This window comes from Natator depressus, chromosome 7, assembly GCF_965152275.1.
Source record: "Natator depressus isolate rNatDep1 chromosome 7, rNatDep2.hap1, whole genome shotgun sequence".
Lineage (NCBI taxonomy): Eukaryota > Metazoa > Chordata > Testudines > Cheloniidae > Natator > Natator depressus.
In genome coordinates, this window is record NC_134240.1 from 60322172 (window position 1) to 60349424 (window position 27253).

At 43.9% G+C, this 27253-nt stretch overlaps 2 protein-coding genes across 2 annotated transcripts in view; one reads left to right on the forward strand and one right to left on the reverse strand.

Annotated features, from left to right (window-relative positions):
- The window catches only part of CHUK (component of inhibitor of nuclear factor kappa B kinase complex), a 90683-nt gene that overhangs the window by 10202 nt on the left and 53228 nt on the right, over positions 1-27253 (reverse strand). Inside the window, exons 15-19 of the mRNA XM_074958614.1 lie at positions 22314-22423; positions 19245-19294; positions 12602-12698; positions 11674-11821; positions 10692-10828 (exon numbers count right to left, since the gene is read on the reverse strand). Coding sequence (XP_074814715.1) covers positions 10692-10828; positions 11674-11821; positions 12602-12698; positions 19245-19294; positions 22314-22423 — 542 coding nt within the window. The remainder of the gene's footprint in view (positions 1-10691; positions 10829-11673; positions 11822-12601; positions 12699-19244; positions 19295-22313; positions 22424-27253) is intronic.
- LOC141991277 (uncharacterized) lies at positions 696-2555 on the forward strand. The gene is made up of 2 exons (XM_074959592.1): positions 696-1482; positions 2062-2555. Exons 1-2 carry the CDS (start codon positions 900-902, stop codon positions 2553-2555), a joined length of 1077 nt encoding a protein of 358 aa, XP_074815693.1. The 5' UTR covers positions 696-899.

The following is a 27253-nucleotide window of genomic DNA, read 5'->3' on the forward strand; positions in this document are numbered from 1 at the left end:
AAAGTTACTCTGCAACTGTATTTGGCATGCCACTCTGCTGATGCCAAGGGATTGACAGAGGGCTTCCAGCCACCATCCACAGGGCAAAGATTAAGTTAGGAATGATTCACTGCACAATAATATCCTGCACTTCACTCAGGACAGAGCAGAGTTCCAAAAAGGTGCCATAATACTGGAGACCTCAAAGATGAATAGAAATATCATGAATTACCTGGGATCTAATCTGAAGCAGCCAATTTCTAAAATTCTGAGTAACCAAGTATGACCTTAAGAGCCCCTTGATGGCAAATGGCAAAAGACTCACTGTTCTGTAAATACAATAGTTACCAGGCCTGCCAAACTCACTGCACCTTAAAGCTGCTGTCATAATATTTATCCAAAAAGCATCTTGTAAAAACTGGTGACCCTCTGGTCATTAATACTGCATGATGTAGAAATGGTTACTTACTGTAATTGTGGTTCTTCAAGATGTGATGCAGACGTGTATTCCAGGTAGACACATTCACCCTGCAGGCCAGAGACTTTTGCCTATCAGTACTCTTAGCCCTGGTCTACACTAGGACTTTAGGTCGAATTTAGCAGCATTAAATCGATGTAAACCTGCACCCGTCCACACGATGAAGCCCTTTATTTCGACTTAAAGGGCTCTTAAAATCGATTTCCTTACTCCACCCCTGACAAGTGGATTAGCGCTTAAATCGGCCTTGCCGGGTCGAATTTGGGGTACTGTGGACACAATTCGACGGTATTGGCCTCCGGGAGCTATCCCAGAGTGCTCCATTTTGACCGCTCTGGACAGCACTCTCAACTCAGATGCACTGGCCAGGTAGACAGGAAAAGAACCGCGAACTTTTGAATCTCATTTCCTGTTTGGCCAGCGTGGCAAGCTGCAGGTGACCATGCAGAGCTCATCAGCAGAGGTGACCATGATGGAGTCTCAGAATCGCAAAAGAGCTCCAGCATGGACCAAACGGGAGGTACGGGATCTGATCGCTGTATGGGGAGAGGAATCCGTGCTATCAGAACTCCGTTCCAGTTTTCGAAATGCCAAAACCTTTGTCAAGATCTCCCAGGGCATGAAGGACAGAGGCCATAACAGGGACCCGAAGCAGTGCCGCGTGAAACTGAAGGAGCTGAGGCAAGCCTACCAGAAAACCAGAGAGGCGAACGGCCGCTCCGGGTCAGAGCCCCAAACATGCCGCTTCTATGATGAGCTGCATGCCATTTTAGGGGGTTCAGCCACCACTACCCCAGCCGTGTTGTTTGACTCCTTCAATGGAGATGGAGGCAATACAGAAGCAGGTTTTGGGGACGAAGAAGATGATGATGATGACGAGGTTGTAGATAGCTCACAGCAAGCAAGCGGAGAAACCGGTTTTCCCGACAGCCAGGAACTGTTTCTCACCCTGGACCTGGAGCCAGTACCCCCTGAACCCACCCAAGGCTGCCTCCTGGACCCAGCAGGCGGAGAAGGGACCTCCGGTGAGTGTACCTTTTAAAATACTATACATGGTTTAAAAGCAAGCATGTGAAAGGATTACTTTGCCCTGGCATTCGCGGCTCTCCTGGATATACTCCCAAAGCCTTTGCAAAAGGTTTCTGGGGAGGGCAGACTTATTGCGTCCTTCATGGTAGGACACTTTACCACTCCAGGCCAGTAACACGTACTCGGGAATCATTGTACAACAAAGCATTGCAGTGTATGTTTGCTGGCGTTCAAGCAACATCCGTTCGTGTGTTATCCTCAGGAGAGTGAGATATAATCCATGGTCACCTGGTTGAAATAGGGTGCTTTTCTTCAGGGGACACTCAGAGGAGCCCATTCCTGCTGGGCTGTTTGCCTGCGGCTGAACAGAAATGTTCCCCGCTGTTAGCCACAGAGAGGGGGGAGGGTTGAGGGGGTAGCCACGCGGTGGGGGGAGGCAAAATGCGACCTTGTAACGAAAGCACATGTGCTATGTATGTAATGTTAACAGCAAGGTTTACCCTGAAAGAGTGTAGCCAGTGTTTTATAAAATGTGTCTTTTTAAATACCGCTGTCCCTTTTCTTTTCTCCACCAGCTGCATGTGTTTCAATGATCACAGGATCTTCTCCTTCCCAGAGGCTAGTGAAGATTAGAAAGAAAAAAAAACGCACTCGAGATGAAATGTTCTCCGAGCTCATGCTGTCTTCCCACACTGACAGAGCACAGACGAATGCGTGGAGGCAAATAATGTCAGACTGCAGGAAAGCACAAAATGACCAGGAGGAGAGGTGGCGGGCTGAAGAGAGGGCTGAAGCTCGAATGTGGCGGCAGCGTGATGAGAGGAGGCAGGATTCAATGCTGAGGCTGCTGGAGGACCAAACCAGTATGCTCCAGTGTATGGTTGAGCTGCAGCAAAGGCAGCTGGAGCACAGACTGCCACTACAGCCCCTGTGTAACCAACCGCCCTCCTCCCCAAGTTCCATAGCCTCCACACCCAGACGCCTAAGAACGCGGTGGGGGGGCCACCGGCCAACCAGCCACTCCACCACAGAGGATTGCCCCAAAAAAAAGAAGGCTGTCATTCAATAAATTTTCAAGTTGTAAACTTTTAAAGTGCTGTGTGGCATTTTCCTTCCCTCCTCCACCACCCCTCCTGGGCTACCTTGGTAGTCATCCCCCTATTTGTGTGATGAATGAATAAAGAATGCATGAATGTGAAGCAACAATGACTTTACTGCCTCTGCAAGCGGTGATCAAAGGGAGGAGGGGAGGGTGGTTAGCTTACAGGGAAGTAGAGTGAACCAAGGGGCGGGGGGTTTCATCAAGGAGGAACAAACAGAACTTTCACACCGTAGCCTGGCCAGTCATGAAACTGGTTTTCAAAGCCTCTCTGATGCGTACCGCACCCTCCTGTGCTCTTCTAACCGCGCTGGTGTCTGGCTGCGCGTAACCAGCAGCCAGGCGATTTCCTCAACCTCCCACCCCGCCATAAACGTCTCCCCCTTACTCTCACAGATATTGTGGAGCACACAGCAAGCAGTAATAACAGTGGGAATATTGGTTTCGCAGAGGTCTAAGCGAGTCAGTAAACTGCGCCAGCGCGCCTTTAAACGTCCAAATGCACATTCTACCACCATTCTGCACTTGCTCAGCCTGTAGTTGAACAGCTCCTGACTGCTGTCCAGGCTGCCTGTGTACGGCTTCATGAGCCATGGCATTAAGGGGTAGGCTGGGTCCCCAAGGATACATATAGGCATTTCAACATCACCAACAGTTATTTTCTGGTCTGGGAAGAAAGTCCCTTCTTGAAGCTTTTGAAACAGACCAGAGTTCCTGAAGATGCGAGCGTCATGTACCTTTCCCGGCCATCCCACGTTGATGTTGGTGAAACGTCCCTTGTGATCCACCAGAGCTTGCAGCACTATTGAAAAGTACCCCTTGCAGTTTATGTACTCGCCGGCTTGGTGCTCCGGTGCCAAGATAGGGATATGGGTTCCGTCTATGGCCCCACCACAGTTAGGGAATCCCATTGCAGCAAAGCCATCCACTATGACCTGCACATTTCGCAGGGTCACTACCCTTGATATCAGCAGATCTTTGATTGCGTGGGCTACTTGCATCACAGCAGCCCCCACAGTAGATTTGCCCACTCCAAATTGATTCCCAACTGACCGGTAGCTGTCTGGCGTTGCAAGCTTCCACAGGGCTATCGCCACTCGCTTCTCAACTGTGAGGGCTGCTCTCATCTTGGTATTCATGCGCTTCAGGGCAGGGGAAAGCAAGTCACAAAGTTCCATGAAAGTGCCCTTACGCATGCGAAAGTTTCGCAGCCACTGGGAATCGTCCCAGACCTGCAACACTATGCGGTCCCACCAGTCTGTACTTGTTTCCCGAGCCCAGAATCGGCGTTCCACAGCATGAACCTGCCCCATTAGCACCATTATGCATGCATTGGCAGGGCCCATGCTTTCAGAGAAATCTGTGTCCATGTCCTGATCACTCACGTGACCGCGCTGACGTCGCCTCCTCGCCCGGTAGCGCTTTGCCAGGTTCTGGTGCTGCATATACTGCTGGATAATGCGTGTGGTGTTTAATGTGCTCCTAATTGCCAAAGTGAGCTGAGCGGACTCCATGCTTGCCTTGGTATGGCGTCCGCACAGAAAAAAGGCGCGGAATGATTGTCTGCCGTTGCTCTGACGGAGGGAGGGGCGACTGACGACACGGCTTACAGGGTTGGCTTCAGGGGGCTAAAATCCACAAAGGGGGTGGCTTTACATCAAGGAGTAGTTCAGGCAGGACTTCACGGAGGGTTCCAATAAGAAATTGTGCACCTAAGTTATTGTTCTTATTGGAACAAGGAGGTTAGCCTGGCCTCTGATTGATACATGGCTAGATTTACCTCGCTGCACCTTCTCTGTGAGTGACTGCAGTGTGACCTAGAGGAATGAGTCCCCTAGACAGGGGAGAAGGCAAATGAGTACAAAACAAATCTGGTCTATTTCTTGTTTTGATCCACTCCATCTATCTTTTACATCTTTGGCTGGCAGCAGACGGTGCAGAAGGACATATTGCCTGCCTGCTCACCATAAGACGGTTCAATAGGACTGACTGCCGGACTTAAGAGAATGACCTGGTCAAGTCACTAAAAATTTAGTCCCTGCGCCCATGTCTGCCCAGGCGCTCCTGATCGACCTCACACAGGCGACCAGGAGTACCTCGGACAAGACGAGGACGGCTACCAGTCGTATTGTACCGTCTGCTGCCACAAGGCAATGGGTTGCTGCTACTGCGTAGCAATGCCGTGCCGTGTCTGCCAGCACCCAGGAGACATACGGTGACGGTTACCTGAGCGGGCTCCATGCTTGCGGTGGTATGGCGTCCGCACAGGTAACTCAGGAAAAAAGGCGCGAAACGATTGTCTGCCCTTGCTTTCACGGAGGGAGGGAAGGGGGGACTGACGATATGTACCCAGAACCACCCGCGACAATGTTTCAGCCCCATCAGGCATTGGGATCTCAACCCAGAATTCCAATGGGCAGCGGAGACTGCGGGAACTGTGGGATAGCTACCCACAGTGCAACGCTCCGGAAGTCGACTCTAGCCTCGGTACTGTGGAAGCACTCCGCCGAGTTAATGCACTTAATGCACTTCTGTGGGGACACACACACTCGAATATATAAAACCGATTTCTAAAAAACCGACTTCTATAAATTCGACCTTATTCCGTAGTGTAGACATACCCTTAGAGGGGTGGCACTCATGTCTGTAGCCCCTCTCCTGAATATATGAGGCAGCACCACCGCAACCTCTCTCAGTTCTTTGGCACTGAACGCCCAGGGGAAGACATTGATGCAGAGGAATAGAGGGTGAGTTGTGGAATACACGTCTGCATCACATCTCAAAGAACCACAGTTACTATAAGTAACTGTTTCTTCTTCGAGTAGATGCAGATGAATATATTCCACCAGGTAGGTGATTCACAAGCAACAACACTCAGTTCCTTTGCACCAAACGTCCAGAGGAAGACTCTGATGCAGAGGGGACAGAGGGTCCATTGTGGAATACACATCTGTCTAGCCTTTTATCTGACCAGGACTGAACAGTTTGATGCTTGCCTCGCCTGTTCATATCGTATCCGGATTGCATGAAGGGACAAAATTTCTGTGCGGACCATCTCTAGGTGGTAACATCTTGTACAAAGACATGAGCGCTACCAGTGTAAGAGTACTGCTAGGCAAAAGTCTCCGGCATGTGGGGTGCACACATGACCCCTAGAATACATGTCTGCATCACATGTCGAAGAACCACAGTCTAACGTATGGAGGTGTTACTCCTCCAGGGAACGATGCAGCTTAGGGAAAAATACAGGCAAATACACAGCCTGTGCAAATGAAAGAGTCTGCCTTGGATAAGAAGTTTGGGTGTGGTTGGAACATTACCTTGTCCTTGGAGAACTGCATGTAAGGAGGCCCCACCATCAGGGCCTGCAACTCACCCACCCTCCTGACAGGTAATGGCTATCATGAATGCAGTTTTCTGAGACAGAGGTGGCAGTGGACAGGATGCAAGAGAGTCGAATGGAGGCCCCAGTAGAGCTGTTAAAACTTCCTATGATCTAATACTGTTCAGAAAGGTACTGAGCAGTACAAGATGCGCATCTCTGTGGGAACAAGGCTGGGACTAGAGAGCTTGCGGGTGTTGCCCTGTATGTAATTCATGAGTGATTGGTCAGGGTGCTCATTATTTAGCTGGGAGTGAATCTGCATGCTGAAGGCTCCGTGAACAGGCAAGAATTGGCTGTTCTGATAGCAACACAGTGTAAAAGGCACCCCAGTTATGGGTACAAAGCTGTTCAACTGTCCAGATTGTACCCTGGGTAATGTTACAGTCTGATGCAGGCCTCGCTGATTTCTCTAACCGATAAAGTTTTCACACAGTTTTCTCTGGATCTAGCAGCTCTTCGGATAAGGACCTGCAATCCTTAAACGTTTCCTAACATCTCACTCACCCAGGCAATAGACATAATTGGGAAACATCAAGAAGTGCTGCACAGGTTTGTGGGATTTTTAAAAAATGGTATGAAAATTATGGACTATGGATGGCATTATTGAATGGAGAAAGTTGCATGCTGGGACCATGGCCCCCAGCTCCCAGAGATCTCTGGGCAAGTTGTTTCTATCTGACAACACATTGCAAAAATTTCCCAAAAGGCATTGTGCCAGACAGTGAGATACCTACCTGTGGCACACTGCACTTTGCATCGACACAAGCACGGCTGGTGACTACACGCAGTTCTGACGCAAGCAGACAAGTTTGAATGCGCATGAGTGATATACTAATTTTGGCAGCTGTACACCCATGTAACTTGAATCAATCATAGTTCGTAGTGTAGACATAGCCTTGGAATGAGCATTATTAAGATGCATAACAGCCTCACATGACAAACATTTAAAACCTCAGAAATTTTAAACAGACACAAGGAGGTCTCCCTACTTGGAAAAAAACAAACCAAATAAAAAAAATACTATTAAATTAAAACCCATCAACTACTACAATACACCCTAACTACCACTAACTAAACTATTTATAGATAAACTAATGTGTGAGTGGATGAGATGGCACTGTCAGTTGGCATCATCTCACAGCCAAAAGTGGTGAAAGGAATTGAGGGTTCAGTTGGTCACTCCATCCCCTTTTATAACCTCACAGGGGAGGAGCTTGAGGCTATGCAGGAAGCAGCTGCAGCCAACGGACACTGTTGACTAAAGCATTCTGATCTCCAGTGCATGTGGAGCACATATAGACAAGGACTCGAGGAAGAATGGAACACCACAAGGGAAGAATATGTACAACAAGGAGAAAAATAGTACACACTGATTGGAATAGTAGTCAGGCAGGTGTTACAGTTAGCAAAAGGAGTATACCTAATTCAGCTAGAAAGCTGGGTGAGGTTTGAGGGAAACAACTGAAATGCCTGAACATGAATGCAAGTCGTCAGGACAATAAAACAGTGGAACTGGAACTACTGGTGCAGGAGGCCAAACCAGATATTATAGGGATAAGAGATCATGGTGGAATAGTGCTCATGACTGGAATACAGGCATTGAAGGGTATGTGCTGTTTAGGAAAGATAGCAATAAAGGTAAAGGTGGAGGGATAGAGTTCTATATCAATGATGCAGTAAACTGTTAAATACAATGTGATAGTATATATAAAACTGAATCTGTTTGGGTCAAAATAATTTTGGGGAAGGATTATAAAAGAGGTTCTATTAGGATATGGTTGGGGTATGCAACAGATCTTCAGGGCTGGACTCAGATATGGATACAGATCTCTAATATTATTAGAGAGATAAATACTTTGGGGAATTGTGTCATAATGGAGACTGACTTGCTGGATAGAGATTGAAAAATAAATGTTGCTAATGCTGATATGGCCCAGGTATTCTTGGATGCGATAGATGACAGTTTTCATTTTCAACTTGTCACTGAATTAACAAGAGGTGATGCAATTTTATACTTGGTTTTGATAAGTAGTGAGGACATCATAAAAGAGCTGGTCGTAGGAAATAACCTTGGATCGAGTGATTCAGTTTCAACTAAAAGGAAGGATAATCAAAACCAGGCATCAATTATGGTTTTTCATTTCAAAAGGGAAAACTTTGGAAAATTAAGGGAATTAATTAAAGAAATCAACTGGGCTAAAGAGCTCAAAGACTTAGAGTTGGAGGCGGCTTGCAATTTCTTCAGATCAACTATTCAAAAAACTGTCTGAAATTTGCATTCCAAGCAAGGGAAAAAAATCTTGTAGGGAAAGACTCCAGACCCAGCTGGATGAATAACCACCTCAAAAAAGTTATTAATAGTAAGCAGAGAACCTGTTGGGAATGAAAGCGACATCTTGGAGGTTAGGAAATGTAAGAATAAAATGAACTGCTAAAAATCTATGTGAATTAGCTCTTGTCAAGGAGATTAAAATAAATAAGAATTTTTTTTGAGAGAGAGGGTAGGTGAGACAATATCTTTCATTGGACCAACTTCTATTGGTGAGAGAGACATACAAAGAGCTCTTCTTCAGGTAAGCTCAAAAGCTTGTCTCTCACACCAACAGAAGTTGGTCCAATAAAAGATATTACCTCACCCACTTTGTGTCTCTAATATCCTAGGACCAGCATGGCTACAGCATGGCTACAAAGAACCTGTCCTGCCTCTAGAGTGAATGACATCACATGAATCTTTTTCACACAGATAAACCCAATTTAAGAGATTCCTGATCCAACTTCCAGTGGCCTAAGAGTAACTCTACGGCGCACATTACTTTTCCTCTGCCAGTGTACAACTTGACTAGATTCACTGAACATAAATTAAAGAAAAAGCTAGTTTTGGTGAGACAGCAGATACACCAGATTCAACCACAGACTCAACAAATAGGACACAGCAACTACCCATTTTTAAAGATATGATCTCGGCATTGTAGGGTGCCTGCAAAGAAGCACACTGCTCTGAGCTAAGACAAGAACTTTTACAGCAGTTAGGTGTAACCCAGGAAGTCCCTCAATGCGAACTGGCAGAGGGCATACCATACCATAACTCACATCAGGCCTGACATTCATTGCCTCAACACAGTGTTGTCATAATCTGTAAATACAAGGCATCATGTAAGGTATGCAAACCAGTAAGATGCTGGTCTTTAATATTATCACGTGATGTATGTAACAGGTGGTGTATAAAGAATGATACATGTGTGCTGGAAAAAGACGTTTTGCAAGGAGTGCATAAATCCAGCCTGTCCTAGACAAAGGAATGTCATCTCAACGGCTTTCCTGCATCTCCAGGGTAAATTGAGCCAGGTAACATCTCAGAGGAAAAGTACATCTACATATAAAGTTAACAAAGCCATCAAGCTAAATGAGCGAAGGGGAAGACGGCTTAGCTATCATGATGGAGCCCAGACTCCAGGAAGCCTTCGTTGCTCTTGAAATAGACAACACATTTTGGGAAATACAAGCGGAAGCATAAAGCCATTTTGGCATCCATCACTGGGCAGACAAAAGAGGATAGAGCTCTAGTAATCTGAAAAAGGTGGATCCTTTAGCTAAGTGAGTTGAAGTCTCTAGGAACTTGCTGAAGTTAAGTTTTAGTTACTAGAAAGCATGTTTTGTTTTGTTTTACTTGTAACCACATCTGTGTCTTCTATTCTTATCACTTAAATATGTGCTCTTTGTTATAAAACTTGCTCTTGTTTTACTACAAAACCATCTCAGTGCTGTCTACTAAACTAAAGGGTGAAGTCCTCAGCTAAACTAACAGGCTGGTGTGTGTTCTGTCTCTTTGGAGGCAGCACATACAACTTCTGGGTATCCGAGAGAGCAACTGGACACTGTTTTGAGGAGACTCAGAATTGAAAGAGCTGCAAGGAGTAACCAGGTGGGTGGAAACCAAGGTGAGATCATTGTGCAGTGAACAGGCTGCTGGTATGTGGGCTCTGAGCCAAAGCTGCACAGCACAGAAGCAGGTGGTGCCAGAACCCCCTGCTAGTTTGGGTGGACCCTCATAGCATCACAAGAGCAGCAATCGGGGCCAGCAAGTTTCATAAAAGAACAAGACTTCAGCCTCGTTTCTGATTCTGATATTCAGTATGGTTGTAACATACGAGATGTATTAGGACTCTGTCCTTCCACATACTCACCAACAATCAACTGAACGGGAGCTCAAGATCACAGGTTAATTGCTGCCCTGAGCCCAGGCAACCTCAGTGACCCCAGCTCCAGATCAGTCAAGAGAAACTGAACAATCAGAGTCCACTTGAACTGAAGAAGATTCAGGCTATTGCAGCTGCAATGGACACCAAATGCGGCCAGCTTTAATCAGAATTAACGAAAGGCCAGGCAGCCTCTGCCAACAAGAGGACTTGGACAAGAAGAGAGGATGGATTGTGGTTCACAGTGTTTCATAGGCCAGCCTTATTCTATTCTGGTTCTTACACCATGGCCATCACAATGGTATGTCTAAAGTCACAGTTACTCTACCAAAACGTACCAGGCAGCACACAAGCTGTGTGCTTTTCAAGAAGTCCAACGTGCTAATGTATCACAGTTGGAGCCTGTCTACACTACAACTCAGTGAGGGAGGGCAAGCTTTCAGAGCTTTTGCATATAAAATAGGTATACTCTTCAGAAAAGAGGCAGACTGGTCTTAGCAATAACCTCCCCTCCTTGGCTCTTACCCATCTCTAGGAGCTGCCATAGAAGAGAGGGGATGGGGTATGTTGCCAGAGGAGTTCGGAGGCAACCATGTAGCAGTTGGAGGTGTGGCTGCACTTTCGATGCTGGAACTCACAAGAGATCGAGCAGAACTCTGAGTCTAGGATAGAAGCAGAATTATTTTCATTGCACATATTCACTGGACACACAGATTTTAGTCCTGCTTCATTTGGGTTTATACTGTGTATACAAGCCAAGAGACCTGCAAATAGTGCATTATGAGCATCATTCAAGATAAATGTACATTAATGCAAAAGCTATGGCAATGAAACATCAAGGCAACGAATTCAAGCCCCAGAGGGCGATGAATTGCCAGTGTTAAAGATTCTCACATCCACAGTAACTCACCCACATTGCACATACTGTACATTTTAAGCTGAAGTCACCTATGGCACTCGCCCTCCCAAGGCCAAGCACTATAGTAACCCTCCTCGCCTGGGAGGGCTGTATACGGTTTCAGAACTGAACAGGCAAGTGGCCGGGAGATGCAAGGCTTGCACTTCCGCAGGACCTGAGGGGGTAGCCTTGGGGAGCAGAGACTCAAACTGATATGACTGGTGCTCCTCCAGCCACACAGTCTGTCTTTGCTTCCCCAGCAAAACAGCAGCAATGTAGGAAGCAGATGTGCTACTTCACAGCAGGCTTCTTCCTTGTTTTGGCTATTTAGACTAAGTTCTTTAGGGTAGCAACTGTCTGTCTCTTGCTGTGTGTCTGTGCAGCACCCAGCAAAACGTGGCCCTGATTCTGGCTGGGGCCTCTGAGTGTCACTGTAACAAATAATAAACAGCATGCATAAGCCACAGAACAATTCCTGTATACTCAGCACATAGTGCTTCAAACCTTCCACAACACTTTACCAACCATCAGAGATCTGACAGGTCACACACTGCCTGGCTAAAGAGGTTATTGTTAGCGTTTAGAGACTTCAATCCTAAAGTCACTTACACAAGCTATTTTCAGCAAATGCCAGATCTCCCTCTGCCTTTTTCCCTGCATCTGCATCACAGAGCTGTCAGCCTCCTTGATGTTATTCAGAGCCACTTCAATCTTTGGAAGCAAATCAATAATCTTCTGCTTACAGCCTAACAGCTTGCTGTAACAAAGGAGAAATCACAATCACTTTGCCATTCAGTGGGGCACAGGCTTTGGAAGAATCAATGTGGCTACACTGATTTTACATCTTGCTATTTAAGGAAAAACTGGATAAACATATACTTGTCCCTCAGCATTTACACTGATAGCTGCAGGCACAGATGCACAACTGAAAGATTCTTTAGGACCATGGTGGCTCCTGGAAGTCTTCGGGTCTAATGATCAAGGTACACAGCACAAAAAGTTCAAAGCAAGAAGGCTTCAGGGCTTAGAATTTGCTGTATTTTAGTCTTTCTTCACAAAGAAACCTCTTGCCATGGACCCCTCCACCTCAGCAACAGTCACATATGTACTGTTTCTTGAGAGAAGGTTCCCAGAGGAGATGTGAAATGCTTTTAGGGAAAGCGTTAAGGGGTTGTGTTACAGTATGAGTCAAATGAATGTGAGGAGTATAGAGTGTCTGCATGTCCTTGAAGGGGAAAGCAATTCATGGTGGGGAGCTGCAGTGCCTCACTGACAACAGATAATTTGAGGGGGATGTATAGCAAGTTCTGAGACAGATCTTCCCCTTTACTAGCTTTGAAGGTTTAGGGACAGTGATGGGAATGTGCCCTTCAGCAATCTGAACAGTCTCTGAATGAAGATTTTGCTCTTGGAATATGTATGCAAGGGCTCTCTCTGCTCCCCAACAGAATTAGTATGTTAAAAGGTCTCCAGCTCAGAATGATGGAAGTTGCATCTTGTCTCTGTTTTCCTCCAGAAAGGAAAGCTCTTCTGGTACCTAAGGTGTCCAAAGAGCTCCTTGAGAACTCGATCCTGGCTCTGCACTGTCTGCACGATAATCTTCACCATGTCAGTGCTGTCACTGTAGGCGTGATCTGGAAGGGATACCAATCGTCTGGTTAGCAGAGTGCTTCTCAGCAAACAGTTCAGACACAAACCCACAGGTCAAAGAAGGATTTTACCCAACAAGCTCTGCCAAAGAAATAGAGACCTAAATACGAATATAAGAGTGGCCATACGGGGTCAGACCAAAGATCCATATAGCCCAGTATCCTGTCTTCCAACAGTGGCCAATACCAGGTGCACCAGAGGGAATTAATAGGTAATCATCAAGTGATTCATCCCCTGTCACCCATTCCCAGCTTCTGAGGCTAGGGACGCTATCCCTGCCCTTCCTGTCTAATAGCCATTGATGGACCTATCCTCCATGAACTTATCTAGTTCTTTTTTGAACTCTGTTATAGTCTTGGCCTTCGCAACATCCTCTGGCAAGGAATTCCACAGCTTGACTGTGCGTTGTGTGAAAAAATACTTCCTTTTCTTTGTTTGAAACCTGCTGCCTATTAATTTCATTTGGTGACCCTTAGTTCTTGTGTTATGAGAAGGAGTAAATAACCCTTCCTTATTTACTTTCTCCACATCAGTCATGATTTTATAGACCTCAATTGTATTCCTCCTTAGTAGTCTCTTTTCCAAACTGAGAAGTCCCAGCCTTATTAATCTCTCCTCATACGGAAGCCGTTCCATACCCCTAATCTTTTTTGTTGTCCTTTTGTGAACCTTTTCCAATTCCAATATATCTTTTTTGAGATGGGGCGACCACATCTTCACACAGTATTCAAGATGTGGGCGTACCGTGGATTTATATAGAGGCAATATGATATTTTCTTTCTTATGATCTATCCCTTTCTTAATGATTCCCAACATAATCTGCTTTTTTGACTGCTGCTGCACATTGAGTGGATGTTTTCAGAAAACTATCCACAATGACTCCAAGATGTCTTTGTTGAGTGGCAACAGCTAATTTAGACCCCATCATTGTATACGTATAGTTGGGATTATGTTTTCCAACGGGCATTACTTTGCATTTATAAACACTAAATTTCATCTGCTACTTTGTTGCCCAGCCACCCAGTTCTGAGAGATCCTTTTATAGCTCTTCACAGTCTGCTTGGGATTCAATGATCTTAAGTAGTTTTATATCTGCACATTTTGCCACCTCACTGTTTATCCTTTTTTCCGGATCATTTATGACCCGATTAAAAAAGAAGGGGGTTAAGTCTACTAAATCAAAAAGCCTTCTCTGGTGCACGCAGTTATACTACACATCAATCATCTGAACCAGTCAGAGCACAGGGGAGGTGACACTAATCACCCACCTCTCCACACTCGCTATACAATTCCAGGCACTCTGCCCAAGCACTACTTTCCATAATGACTACAGCTATTTACCCATCACATAGCTATGCAAAAATCCCTCCTCTGACTGCCCTTAGAATACCCTCGCCACAATATTCAGAGACGTCTCAATTTCTGCCACCCTCCCCACCATCACGCCAGCCAGGATAATTTAAAAAGTGGGGAAGGAGGAGCAGAGGGAAAGATTAAGAATGTTAGATGCAATGGCAAGGAAAGGAAGATGCCAGAAAGCGATCATGTTTATTGTGGGCATGAGGATGAGGAATTGCAAGGACATTGGGCATAGAAGAAAAGTCACAAGAGTGCATGAATCAAAAGGTAGAAGGAGCATTTCTGAGTTTGGGCAAAAATCACATTGGGGAAGAAAGCTACTAGAGCCTCCCCTGGGATAGTGCTTGGGGTGTGCTACAGACCGCCGGGATCCGATCTGGATATGGATAGAGACCTTTTTAAACAAATATTTTGCCTCAGTCTTTAATGAGGCTAATGAGGACCTTAGGGATAACGGTAGGACGACAAATGGGAATGAGGATATGGAGGTAGATATTACCACATCCAAAGCAGAAGGCAAACTTGAACATCTTAATGAGACTAAATCGGGGAGCCCAGATAATCTTCATCCAAGAATACTAAAGGAACTGGCAAGCCCATTAGCAAAAATATTTAATGAATCTGTAAACTCAGGGGTTGTACGGTATGACTGGAGAATTGCTAACATAGTTCCTATTTTTAAGAAAGGAAAAAAAGTGATCCGGGTAACTACAGGCCTGTTAGTTTGACATCTGTAGTATGCAAGGTCTTGGAAAAAATTTTGAAGGTGAAAGGTCATATTTAGGGATTAACAACAAGAATTTTTGTTATAAACTGGGGACACATCACTTGGAAGAAACAGAGAAGGACCTCAGAGTATTGGTTGATCATAAGATGACTATGAGCCGCCAATGTGATATGGCCGTGAAAAAGGCTAATGCGGTCTTGGGATGCATCAGGCGAGGTATTTCCAGTAGAGATAAGGAGGTGTTGGTACCGTTATACAAGGCACTGGTGAAACCTCATCTGGAATATTGTGTGCAGTTCTGGTCTCCCATGTTTAAGAAAGATGAATTCAAACTGGAACAGGTACAGAGAAGGGCTACTAGGATGATCCGAGGAAAGGAAAACCCGTCTTATGAAAGGAGACCCAAAGAGCTTGGCTTGTTTAGCCTAACCAGAAGAAGGCTGAGGGGAGATATGATTGCTCTCTATAAATATATCAGAGGGATAAATACCAGGGAGGGAGAGGAATTATTTAAGCTCAGTACCAATGCGAACACAAGAACAAATGGATATAAACTGGCCAACAGGAAGTTTAGACTTGAAATTAAATGAAGGTTTCTAACCATCAGAGGAGTGAAGTTCTGGAACAGCCTTCCAAGGAAAGCAGTGGGGGCAAAAGACATATCTGGCTTCAAGACTAAGCTTGATAAGTTTATGGAGGGGATGGGATAGCCTAATTTTGGCAACTGATCTTCAACTATTGGCAGTAGATATGCCCAATGGCCTGTGATGGGATGTTAGATGGGGTGGGATCTGAGTTACTACAGAGAATTCTTTCCTGGGTGTCTGGCTGGTGAGTCTTGCCCACATGCTCAGGGTTTAGCTGATCACCATATTTGGGGTCGGGAAGGAATTTTCCTCCAGGGCAGATTGGCAGAGGCCCTGGGGGCTTTTCACCTTCCTCTGCAGCGTGGGGCATGGGTCACTTGTTGGAGGACATAGGTTAGAGGTTTGTTACAGGAGTGGGTGGGTGAGATTCTGTGGCTTGTGTTGTGCAGGAGGTCAGACTAGATGATCATAATGGTTCCTTCTGACCTTAAAGTCTATGATTCTATGATTTCAGTGTAGCACTAACTTGAGACTCATCAACGCAGTAAAAATGGAAACCTGGGACTAACTTGACTTGGACTTCAGTTTTCAGAGTTTGTTTAGCCCAGGATACAATTATTAAGTAAGCAGGAAACACCTGATAAACGTTTGAAAACCCCCAAAATAATAACTGTAACAAACTAATAAATGAAGAGAATGTCACATGTGAGTATGTAAATATGCACATGTTGGGACATTCAGAGAGAAGGGTGCTACAATCTCCACAGCACTCCCACTCCAGGCCTCCACCAAAGCACTCCCTAAAAGTCCATCTAATTTTTGAGCTAGAGGTGTAACTTCCAACTCAAAGAGGCATAACCGCGCAAGTTCTCATTTAGCTAGAGAGCTAAAAATAGAAGTATAGCTGTAAGTGGTGGTGGGGCAACTAGTCATCTGAATATGTGCCTGTCTAAGCCCATAGGTATATACACAGATGCCTGGCCCCTCCCATCACTTGTGGTGCCATGGACAGACTTATTTTTTGCATGCTAGCTTGATCAGCTACACTTGACGAGGTCATGGGAGTGAAATCAGACACAGGACTGGCTACCACAGATAGATTAATGGATTTAAGGCCTATGAGCTATTTTTCCAGACCGTTGAGAAAAAGCCAAAAAATCATTTAACCAGAGCAATGCTAAGAAGGACTTGACTGTTTATCCATCTGTTCCACCTCCTTCTACTAGGAGTGTGAGCTTCTCAGGGGGCAAAAGCTGCCTTTGTTTTTTCTATATGTCCAGTGACCAGCACAATGGGGCCCTCATTCCTGATGGGGAACTCTAGGTACTACTGCAGTAGGACCACCTCCGCCATATAGGAAACGGTTACAAAGGCTGAGCTCTTGGTGAGGTTTTAGGACAGCAGTGTCCGTCATAGTGATCTTGCTCAACAATTCCATACGCATGGGTTAAAAAGGCCACTGGGAAGCTCTGGGAGGACGGCTGATGGGTTTCCATGAACTGAAGCATAACATTTAGGGTAACTGGAGGGACAGGGTGTGGCACAACTGCGTTTTGGTCGTTTTGTTTGTTCCATGTCTGACTTTTGCTTTCTGCATCTACTCCTGGTTCTATAAAGCCTTGAGCCTTGTCAACCTCAGGCCATGATGTTTCTCAGGGTTACCTAACCAGACCGAGGTGTGGCTTTTGCCTAATCCCCTGACATTGTCCTCCTGGCTCTTGGCACAGGAAGAGGGAGAAACACCATCCACCAGCTCCAGCCCAACCTTCTAACCAGGGACAGGACTCCCCTACCCAGTGGAAGAGGTGTGACTCCAGCTTGAGGCTCACAGTAACTACCACCCCCATCACCAGTTCAGAAAAAAAGCGTTCTTCCTCTCTGTGTCTAACGCTCAGGGCCATTCCTCGTAGATAGTTATCAAAGCCATGTTAAGTAGTCTAGAATATCCTTTTTGCCTGTATGGTTAGAGAATCAAAGAGTAAGTGCTAAATGTATCTGTTTGCCTGCATCCCAGTAGAAATCTAACAATGTGATCTGGTTAGCTTGTAGTTGCTAAATCCTGTTCCTATCTTATAATGCTTCATTACTATATTCTATTGACTCAGAGATCAAAGGGGGATATTATCATTTAGATGGAACTGGTGGTGTAATAATATTATTGTCCTCATCTCTTCTCAAAGCTTGTAATTCCAAATAGTAACTACCTGTGAACTGTCTTGAGAGTTTGAATGGCTGTTGCTAGAAGTATTGTCTGTGAAAGGACCCATTGAATAGAGATCACAAACTGTCAGCTCACTCTCATCAAAGCCCACATGGTAGAGTTACCTGTCAGTGCCCTACCTACTTCAACTATAAAGGAAGCTTTGGGCCTGATCCTTTTCATCTCAGGTCTGCTTAAACTTTAACAGGGAAGGTCTAAGCCATAAGACTGAGGTTTCCGGGTTTACCCTGAATTTCTTATGGAAGAACGTGAACAGACTCTATAACTGGACTGCCTATTGGACTGTAACCTTTTTATATGGATTCCAGAAAGACTTTTACAAATCAGCAGCCTTACCATCTCAGCTACGAAGCTGACCTAAGAACTTTACACACATTTGTATGTATATTGATCTCTTAGAAATACATATTTCTTTTTATATATATTATATATATTTTATATATATTAATAAATCTTAGACTTAGTTAATAAGGATTGGTTGTAAGCATGCATTTGGGTAAGATCTAAAATATTAGTTGACCTGGTGGGCAATGTATCTGATCCTTTGGGAGTGGTAGAACTTTAAATATGGTTAGGGACCTATCAAATTCACAGCCATGAAAAACGGTATTGTCACCTTTACTTCTGCGCTGCCTTCCCAGCTGAATGGCTGGAGAGCAGCAGCTGCCATCCAGCTGCCTAACTCTGAAGCAGTACTGTCACAGCAGCAGCACAAAAGTAAGGGTGGCAATACTTCAGAAGCTATTTTGTTACTGGCTTGGTGAATCTAATTTTAGAATAAACCACCAGTTTGGCAGATTGTTTCACTCAGGGCAGACTGTAAGTAATAGGGTAGACATTCTCAGTGTGGCCCATCAAGGCACTACAATCACATTAGAGCATCTGTTCTTCCTCTCTCCCCTCTCATCTGGGTGTCTGCTTGGGTTTGGCCAGTGACAGTGACCTGACAAACTGAAAGCGCTGTAAGTAGCATAGAAGGTTTTGACGGTACCATCCCACACTAAAATAAGATCTAAGCAACAAGGCTGGGTTGGTGAGCTGCATGATTTTCTAAAAACCTGAGTAACTGACTAAGAAGGGTTAACAGCATGCACAGCCCTGGAGCAATTAAGCCTTAGACAACAAGACCAGAACCCTATCACCTTTTACCTTATAGTTGATGCTATGTAACACCGGACTGATATATACATCATGACACCTACCTCCTCTACCCCAGACCCACCTGGTCAGGTCCAGGCCAAAGTTAAGGGGTGTGGCAGTTCTGACACTATATAAAAGAACGTGTAATGAAAAGAATCACTAAACAAGTTACATTTTATGGGCCATGTAATTTTTTGGTAGTGAAATTGATATATGATGTTATTTACACAACTCACAAACGTTGCCGACATTTCCTCCACTCACCACCTATGTCTTTGGACAGGCACACCATCAAACCACTCCCCTCAGCTCCCACCAAGACTTTGCGGTCTTCCCCACCCCATCACTCTAAGTGTATCTCCACCCCTCCTTGCCCAGCATTCCCTCTGCCCTGCTGCAAATGGTAATGTAAAAAGTCTGATCTTTACTGTTGAAAGCAAAGATTACTTGCAAGGTTTGAGTTTCATGTAGGTCATAGAATAAGCCTGTTCCATACCTGGAGGTCTTGGTTTTAATTGCTTGTATAGTTCTATGGCTTTTTGTTCACTGCAAAAAGAAGAAATCACTTCATACATGTATTCACACACACAGAGGAACTGATCATCTGTAATATTCAAGAGTAACAAGATTTCATATTCAGGTCTTTATTAAGATAGAGCCAATTTTTAAATCTTACTAATAGATATCCTGCCCCTCCAACATTAGGAATCCATGTCAATTCATTCCATGATTGAAGTCCACATTTCCTAAAAAGATGCCCCCTTTTCTTCACAATTCTGTATTTACCTTGCTGATATTCAGTCTAAATGGCATTAATTCTATGCTTTCTTCAATTACTTTGAACATATTTATTATTTCCATAAAATCTACCAGGATTTTGTTCCCATATAACATTTAAACATTGAAGGTTTGATTTTAGTAACTTTGTTTGCTTTTCTTCTGTATAACTGCCTGACAAATTCCCCATTTGCACTCATGTTTCCTTGATTGCTCTCAGTTCCATGGTGGACATTTGGGAAGAGTACGAGGAAGAGATCACCAAAAAGGTACATTTCTTTCTCCCTTTAAAGTAAGTTTTGATACTCTGCCTACCTTAAATAACTCAAAAGCAGCTACATGTGGAAGCTTCCAATGCCATGTCAAATCCTCCCTTTCCTATTTCAAAAAGTTCAGCATAATCTTTCACAGCAGATTAGTTTCTCCCATCACGCAGACCATTCATAAACCTGGAATCTCCCATTCCCTGGCCAGCCCACCCACCCACCTTTACTCACCCCCAGAGGAGTTTCAAGGGAATCACATATTCCAGTCAAATGTCCTGTGTTTTGTCCCAGTAATAATATATGTATAGAGCACCCTCCTCCACAAAAATGCTGGGGTTGCTGAACAACCACAACAGCATTTTCTTGTTAACTATCAGAAAATACCCCAACCTCAACAAAATTACCGTCAGGGTGGGTAAACAAAAACAGTAAGAAAAAAAAAACAGAACAGCAGCAACAGCAGGAGTAATTTAAAAACACCTCCGAAAAAACCAAGTTTTTGGTGTTTTTTGAGTGGGGAGATGAAGTAGCCAGATTTCAGGAAGGAGGGAGTTCCACACTGCAGGGACAGCCACAGCCAAGGCTCGACCGCAGGCCTGCTTCAGGCATGATGGTAGAATCCCTAAGCACCAGGTGGTGTGGGAGAGCAAAATTCCATTAGATAGAGACTCAAGAAGGGAGTCTTAAATATAACCAGAGCCAGTCCCATTCAGAGCTTTATAAACCAGTAAGGATAACTGACTGAATCTGCCACTTAATAGGCAACTAATGTAAAGAACACAATGCAGACTGAATATGCTCAACAGCTCAAACTCGCAAGCTGTCATGTGGTTTAATCTGAACGAGCTGCAAGCGGTGCATCAGTCTTGCTGATAGCCCCACAAGAGGGAATTACAACAGCTGATGTCTCAAGATCACAAGGGCTTACACAGCCATTGCCAGTTCGTCATGAGTTAAATAAGCACTGGAAATAGCTAAGAGATGGCCTTCTTCTTGGCACCCCCAAACTAGACAGCAGACCACTACATTGCACCTGTAATGTAGGGGGAGGAGAGCTTATTAGCATTCAACTCCCTCAATTAAGTTTTAGATGCTGTGCAAACAAGGGTGAAGATCCAGCAGTCTCTCTTGTGCCCTAATCCCAGCCCGGTGCTTGTTGGTATGCACTGGTGCTTGAAAAATCAATACACAGAGGAGAGAAAATCTGAGACAAGGATGGAGAGAAAATCCCCACCCCATCATACCCCAGTCTGCTTCTCACCCCTGCCAGCCCCCAACTGCCAAGAGGCCAGGCACATAGCCTGCTCTTCACACCCCGCAACAGTGACTTGCCCAAAGTCATACAGGGAACCTGACACAGCTGGGGAAAAAACGAGATCTCCTGTGCCTCTGTCCAGTGCCTTAGCCACAAGATCATCCTTTCTTCTCATTTCCTGGCTCTAAACATTCACTTACTCAGGAAGGGAAGGGACATTTCTTCCTGCTCTCGGCCTGTCTGTGGTTTATGTGATAATTGGTTACATACTCAGCAGCACATTTTTTTCCCTTATCCGTTTCAAGTAGGCTTCCTCCACCCACTCTGAACCCCAATCCCGAACCAGCAATTTCAAGATACAAATTACTCATCAACACATCAGACAGTAGTCTGCAGCCTTGATCAGACCTGTGGCACTGCTGGAGACTGCACACCAAGCCAGCTGGATCCACTACCATTATCAGAGAGTAACCAGCACCCCTCCTCCTGCCCCCGTTGGCTGCTTTCACTCCAAAGTAAATATACTGAAATGTGTGCACTTACTCTGAATTGACAGCAGCGTAACTCAAAGCAGATATGGCCCCAGAATGCCCAGGATGGACAGTGTGTAGGGAATCATTCAGGGATGTACAGTGAATAAAGCAGAGATCGAGAAGACACCTACCTCGGTTAGTACACATTCACTGAGCACTGTATAGAACAGAGTTTCTTTGGAAATAACAGATCCAGTAACTACAGGCTATATGGTTATACGTATGCACAAAGGGACAAAGTTAAGACTGCATGTGCAAACTTTACTTTGGCACTTCCTAACTTGAGTGCTTCACTTTGCAACCCTTATGTTCTTTTAAAGTAGGATTTAAGTGGAATATACTAACGATTTTCAAGTTCAAGGTTGTTGTTGTTGTTGTTGTTTTTTAAACAAATGTTATTATTGCTCCAAAACCACATCTGAAACACTTGATGTTTGAGAAAATATTGTCATTTTCATACAATAATGGCTCAATGAAGTTTACTTCCCTCTTTGGGCTAAAAACAAAGCAAGAAAAACCTTAGCTCTCTCAAGCGTGCAGTTTTCAAATAGCCTGGGTATATAATTCTAGAGTACTGAAGTGTAAACACACCCACTCTTCCCCCTCCCACCCCCCACACACTTACTTTAACCTCTTCAAAATGGAGGATAAAACCAAAAAAGAACAAAATATATAAAACCTGTTACAATGTAAAACGATTTCAACAAGTATGAGAGAACAGCCCTTTTCCTTACAGACTCTCCATGACATCTCCCTGGCGCCTTGCATATGGACTCCTCTGCAGTTCCACAATCTCTGTGTGCAGAGCCATAATCTGTTCATCTAGGTATCCGATATCTCCAGCCTAATGAGAAAAAATAACTCGCCATAGATCTCAAGTTTTGAATGGAAAGTGACAGTCCACGTATTAAACAATTTCAGGAGCAGAAATACATAAAAATCAACAAAGATTCCCCAAATTACTTCGTTCAATAGACAAGTGAATCTGAGTGGAACAAACAATTTACTGAAAGTGAGAGTCTTGCTGTCATTGAGGGACAATAATCATTCACTAGATCAGCTGCTGCTATAGTTCTACGGAAATCAGACCAATTTCCACACAATGTACGATACCCTCAACCACCTTGGATAGACACAGACAATACCAACAAACTGAAAACATATCTTCTTCTAACAAAGGATTCCTCTAGAGTTAGCATTGTTGCGTTAACCACATCCACAAGACCACAGAATCAGCAGATAGTCTCAATTTTGGTGCCAAAACTGCTCCCATATATAAGCTGTGGAACTGTATTACAGTCCAAGTTGAGATGCTTCCAGAACTTGCAAAACTTAAAAAGCTATAAATAGATAAACTATGTACCTGAATAGGAAAATGCCACTGTAGTGATTCCCTCTGTTAAGAGGAGACAAACTTGCGGTAAGTCCATATGGTCTGTTCTCACACGTAGAAGGAATCTACTAGTCTGGAGTCATGTTGACAAGTGAACATATTGTTACTCCAAGTGTGGGGTATGGAAGAGACCAGGATGAGATGAGGAGACACATGTAGGGAGAATGGCAGACTGAATGACTCTAACCAAAGACAGCATTGGAAGAAGGTGTTGTATCTCCTTGTGTCTGATCAACATACACTTTGATTGCCAGAGATCTGCAATTCTTCTCATAAGAGGTTCCATTTCTTCTACCCAGCTTATGGAATCAAATGAGTTGACCTTGCTCTGAGACTTGTAGATGTTCAGATTTTTTCCCTAAATTCTTTTAAAATAGTTAAACTGAGTCATCAGGAGATGATAGATTTTGAATCTTTTAGATCTTTGATTTTGCCAGCAAGGATATGTATTAGGTATCTGAATTCCAGATGGACTGTGTCCTAATCAAATGGAATTGGATCGTTCTGCTGACATCCAGGTGACTGCATCTGTTTCCTTGGAAATGCATGAAAGTTAAGCCGTAAGAAAGAAAAGTTGTACCCTCACAGAGATGATACAGAGCAACTATACTAGTTCAAGAAACCTGGTAGTAGTTTTGAAAAGTACTCTGGGTTGAAAAAACCCTGAGGATAAAATAAAAATGTCACTTATCCTTCTAAGAGAAACAACTGGAGTTTGACAAGACAACCTTAACTTCCTAATTCTTAAGAAAAAGAATCCAGGTGGAAGCAGCACTTGGATCAAAACACTGCTCCATCTTCAGGGTGCTCAAGACAGGAACATGCAATAGAGTGCTGAGACTAAGCCTTATTAGTCAAGCCACCCAATATGACCCAAAGACAAGTTCTGTTAGATGCTGACGTGGCATTAAAGCTATCCCGAGAGTGCACTGGTTAGAAGACTTCCAGTACTAGCTATAGACAGAGAAGAGAATGTCTACCAATTACTCTGGGAGATGGACCTCGAAGTCCAAGTCATCAAACTAAATCTGCCGGGACCCAGACACTGGACATTACAATGGCATACCTAGGCTAGTGGGGGAAAAACACCAAGGAAACATATGGACATCCTCCTTGATTTAGGAGAACCAGAGGAAACACTAGATGTAGCATTTTCTAATCATCCTGGACACTTGAACAAAGAATGGTCAACAGGGGAAGCCGCAGTAAAGACCATAATTCAGCTAGTGTGCTGGCAGTAGCACCAAGGACACATTTCCTGTGTCATGCAAGCACAACGATCAAGAGGGAACCCCCCGCATCTTATGGGCATCCAGAAAATCAGAGGTAGGACCCTAAACTCCCCTATCCAGAAGAACAGGATTATGGATGTCAGATCCTGAAGCCTTTAAATTGAGCCTTTCCTAACTGGCCCCTGCTAGAAAAAAAGGTTGAGCAATTTGTGGAAAGGGACGGGACTCTATATAACACCCCACTTCCACAGGACACACTTTATTTAAATAAATAAAATGCAGAGTGTTAGGCAACACTAATATAGGAATCACCTCCACCATCTGAATGCACTGTGTAAAAGCTGCTTCAATATATTTATCTGACTGGCCCACAACTACTTCCAGAACACATGAAGTGATGCTTTATTGTTTTGGAGAAAAAAACAGTACAATTCCAAGGCAAAATCAACATTGTGGTGGAATAAAGGTTTCACAGATGTTAAGGCTAGAAGGGACCATTATGATCACCCAGTCTGAGCTCCTGCACAACACAGACCTGAAAACAGACCAATGATTCCTGCATTAAACCCACATCTGGTAGTTGAGCTGGAGCTTATCTTTTAAAAAGAGCCATCCAATCTTTAAATTCAAAGTGGAGGGACTGGATAATCTCCATCCCAGAATACTGGACCAACTGGCACACATTACAAATTCGGCAGCAAGGATTTTTAATAAATCTTGTAAATGGATAGTAGTACCATATAGACTGGAGACTATCAAAAGCAGTTTAAGGGAAAAAAGGCTCCAGGCAACTACAGACCTGTTAGTCTGATCTCAATAGCATGCAAGACTTTGGAAAAAACTTTAATTAATCTTTTCTTTAAAGACATGGAGGTAAATGGAAAATAGGACAAAATGCAACATGGGTTTATAAAAGGCAGATCACACCACTAACCACTTTCTTAGGTAAGATAAATGATAGTCTAGACCAGGAAAATACAATCAATCAAATCTACCTGGATTTCAAGTTCCACATTGGAAATTATTAGATGAATTCGAGAATATAAACTGGCTAAAAAGGAAAGGACAATGGGTTGTGCCTGGAAGAAGGTTATTAGTGGAACCTCCCAACTATCAGTCTTGGGACAGTTCTTATTTAATACTTTAATTAGTGATCTGGGGACAAAAAGTAGCAATGTACTAATGAAATTCACTGACAACACAAAATTTGGAGGCATCAACACAGAGGAGGAAAAATATTATCCAGTAAGAACTGAATAACCTAGAGGATTGGAGGAATAGAAATGGGATGACATGTAATAGTACAGCGTGCAAGGTCATGTACTTAGGGGCTACAAACAAGAATTTCTGCTATAAACTGGGAGCTCATAGTTGGAAATGACAGAGGAGGAGAAAGGCCTGGGTGTATTGATCACAGGATGACTATAAGCCACAAATGTACCAAGGCCATGAAAAGGATAAAGGCGATCCTCGGATGTATAAGGTGATGTATTTCCAGCAGAGATAGGGAAGTATTAATACCATTATACAAGGAATCCGTAATACTGTATACAATTCTGGTCACCCATGTTCAAGAAAGATTACTTAAAACTGCAAGAGGTGCAGAGTAAGGCTGCAAGGATGATCAGGGGAATGGAGAGGCTCTCTGATGAGAAGAGACAAAGAGCTTGGCTTTCTTAGCCTAGCAAAATGAAGGCTGGGAAGGGATCTGATTGCACTCTATAACCACATGAGGGAAGTAAACACCAGGGAGGGAGAAGAGCTATTTAAGCTAAAGGACAATGTTAGCACAAGAGCAAGGGCAATAAACTGTCCATAAGTAAATTTAGGTTCGGCTGTGAAATGTTCTAGGCTGACCTGAATGGACTGTGCTTTAACCTTTATTTCTCTTTGCTAATCTAAGGACTTCCAGCGCTGTGTTCCAATTGACTAATAAATCCTACATTGTTGTATGCCGTGTATTTGTAGCCATGTTGGTCCCAGGATATTAGAGAGAGAAGGTACGTAAGGTAATATCTTTTACTGGACTGGGAAAAAAAATATTACCTCACTCGTGTCGCTAATAAATCCTACTTTGTTTTGAAAACACTGTTTAGGATGTCATTGGAAATACTGGCTAGGGTGCATTAGTCCCTGAAGAGTATACAAGTCTCTACCAGGAGTCTTTCTCAGTTGGACTTGCTGAGCAGAATTCATGCTGTGAAGCAGGAATGCTGGAGCCTCCAATCAAGGATGCATTGAGTCTGCATTGTCTTCCTTGAAGGAAGAATGAGACCCCCTGAGGGTCTGGCATACTAAGGGGATTCCTCCAAGAGACTGTTCAAAAGCTAAGGATGTAGCACCAAACCTGTGGATCCGTGACACTTACCAAGGTTTGTGGTGGATTTGCCATCTCCAGAAATTTTAAAATCAAGATTAGATGTTTTTCTAAAAGAGATGGTCTAGTTCAAGCAGGAGTTAATTCAGGGAAGTCCTGTGGCCTGTGTTACACAGGAGATCAGACTAGATGATCACAGTGGTCCCTTCTGGCCTTGGAAGCTATGAACAGTATCATAAGAGATGCTTCCATAATGAAAAGTGAGCCTTATAAAGAGAACATCAAAGTGGAGGGTTTAGGTATTTCAATTACTCTGATGTCAAGACAAGTTTAAAATGAAGTGGTAAAATGTTAAGTGACTGGTTCCCTGTCAATCTTGTGGAAGTGGGAATGACTACAAAATCTCAATTACTCCCAAATCACCTCCCAAATCCCAAATGAGTAATAGTTTTCTATGATTTTGTGTTTCTAATATGGACTCTAAGGAGACAATGGAAAGAGTACAATGGAGAAATAAATTGTTATATTTGAATAACATGGTGACAGTTGGATTGTTTCTTGAGGAAGATCTCTGGCTGAAATAGTAATTTTGTTATTGCTATTTCACTCAGTACATGAGGCATCTTGAACAGGTGCTTCAGCTACGGCACACACCACAGCTTAAGTTTAATAAGTCATGATTTAACATTTATGTAAGTGAATGTATTTCATCGGTCAGACTCAATGATTCAG

What these genes read in the sequence shown, in the direction of transcription:
- LOC141991277 (XM_074959592.1), top strand. Translation starts at nt 900, where the DNA reads ATGCAGAGCTCATCAGCAGAGGTGACCATGATGGAGTCTCAGAATCGC. An exon ending in AGGCGGAGAAGGGACCTCCG is followed by an intron (nt 1,483 to 2,061) that starts GTGAGTGTACCT and finishes TTTCTCCACCAG; the next exon opens with CTGCATGTGTTTCAATGATC.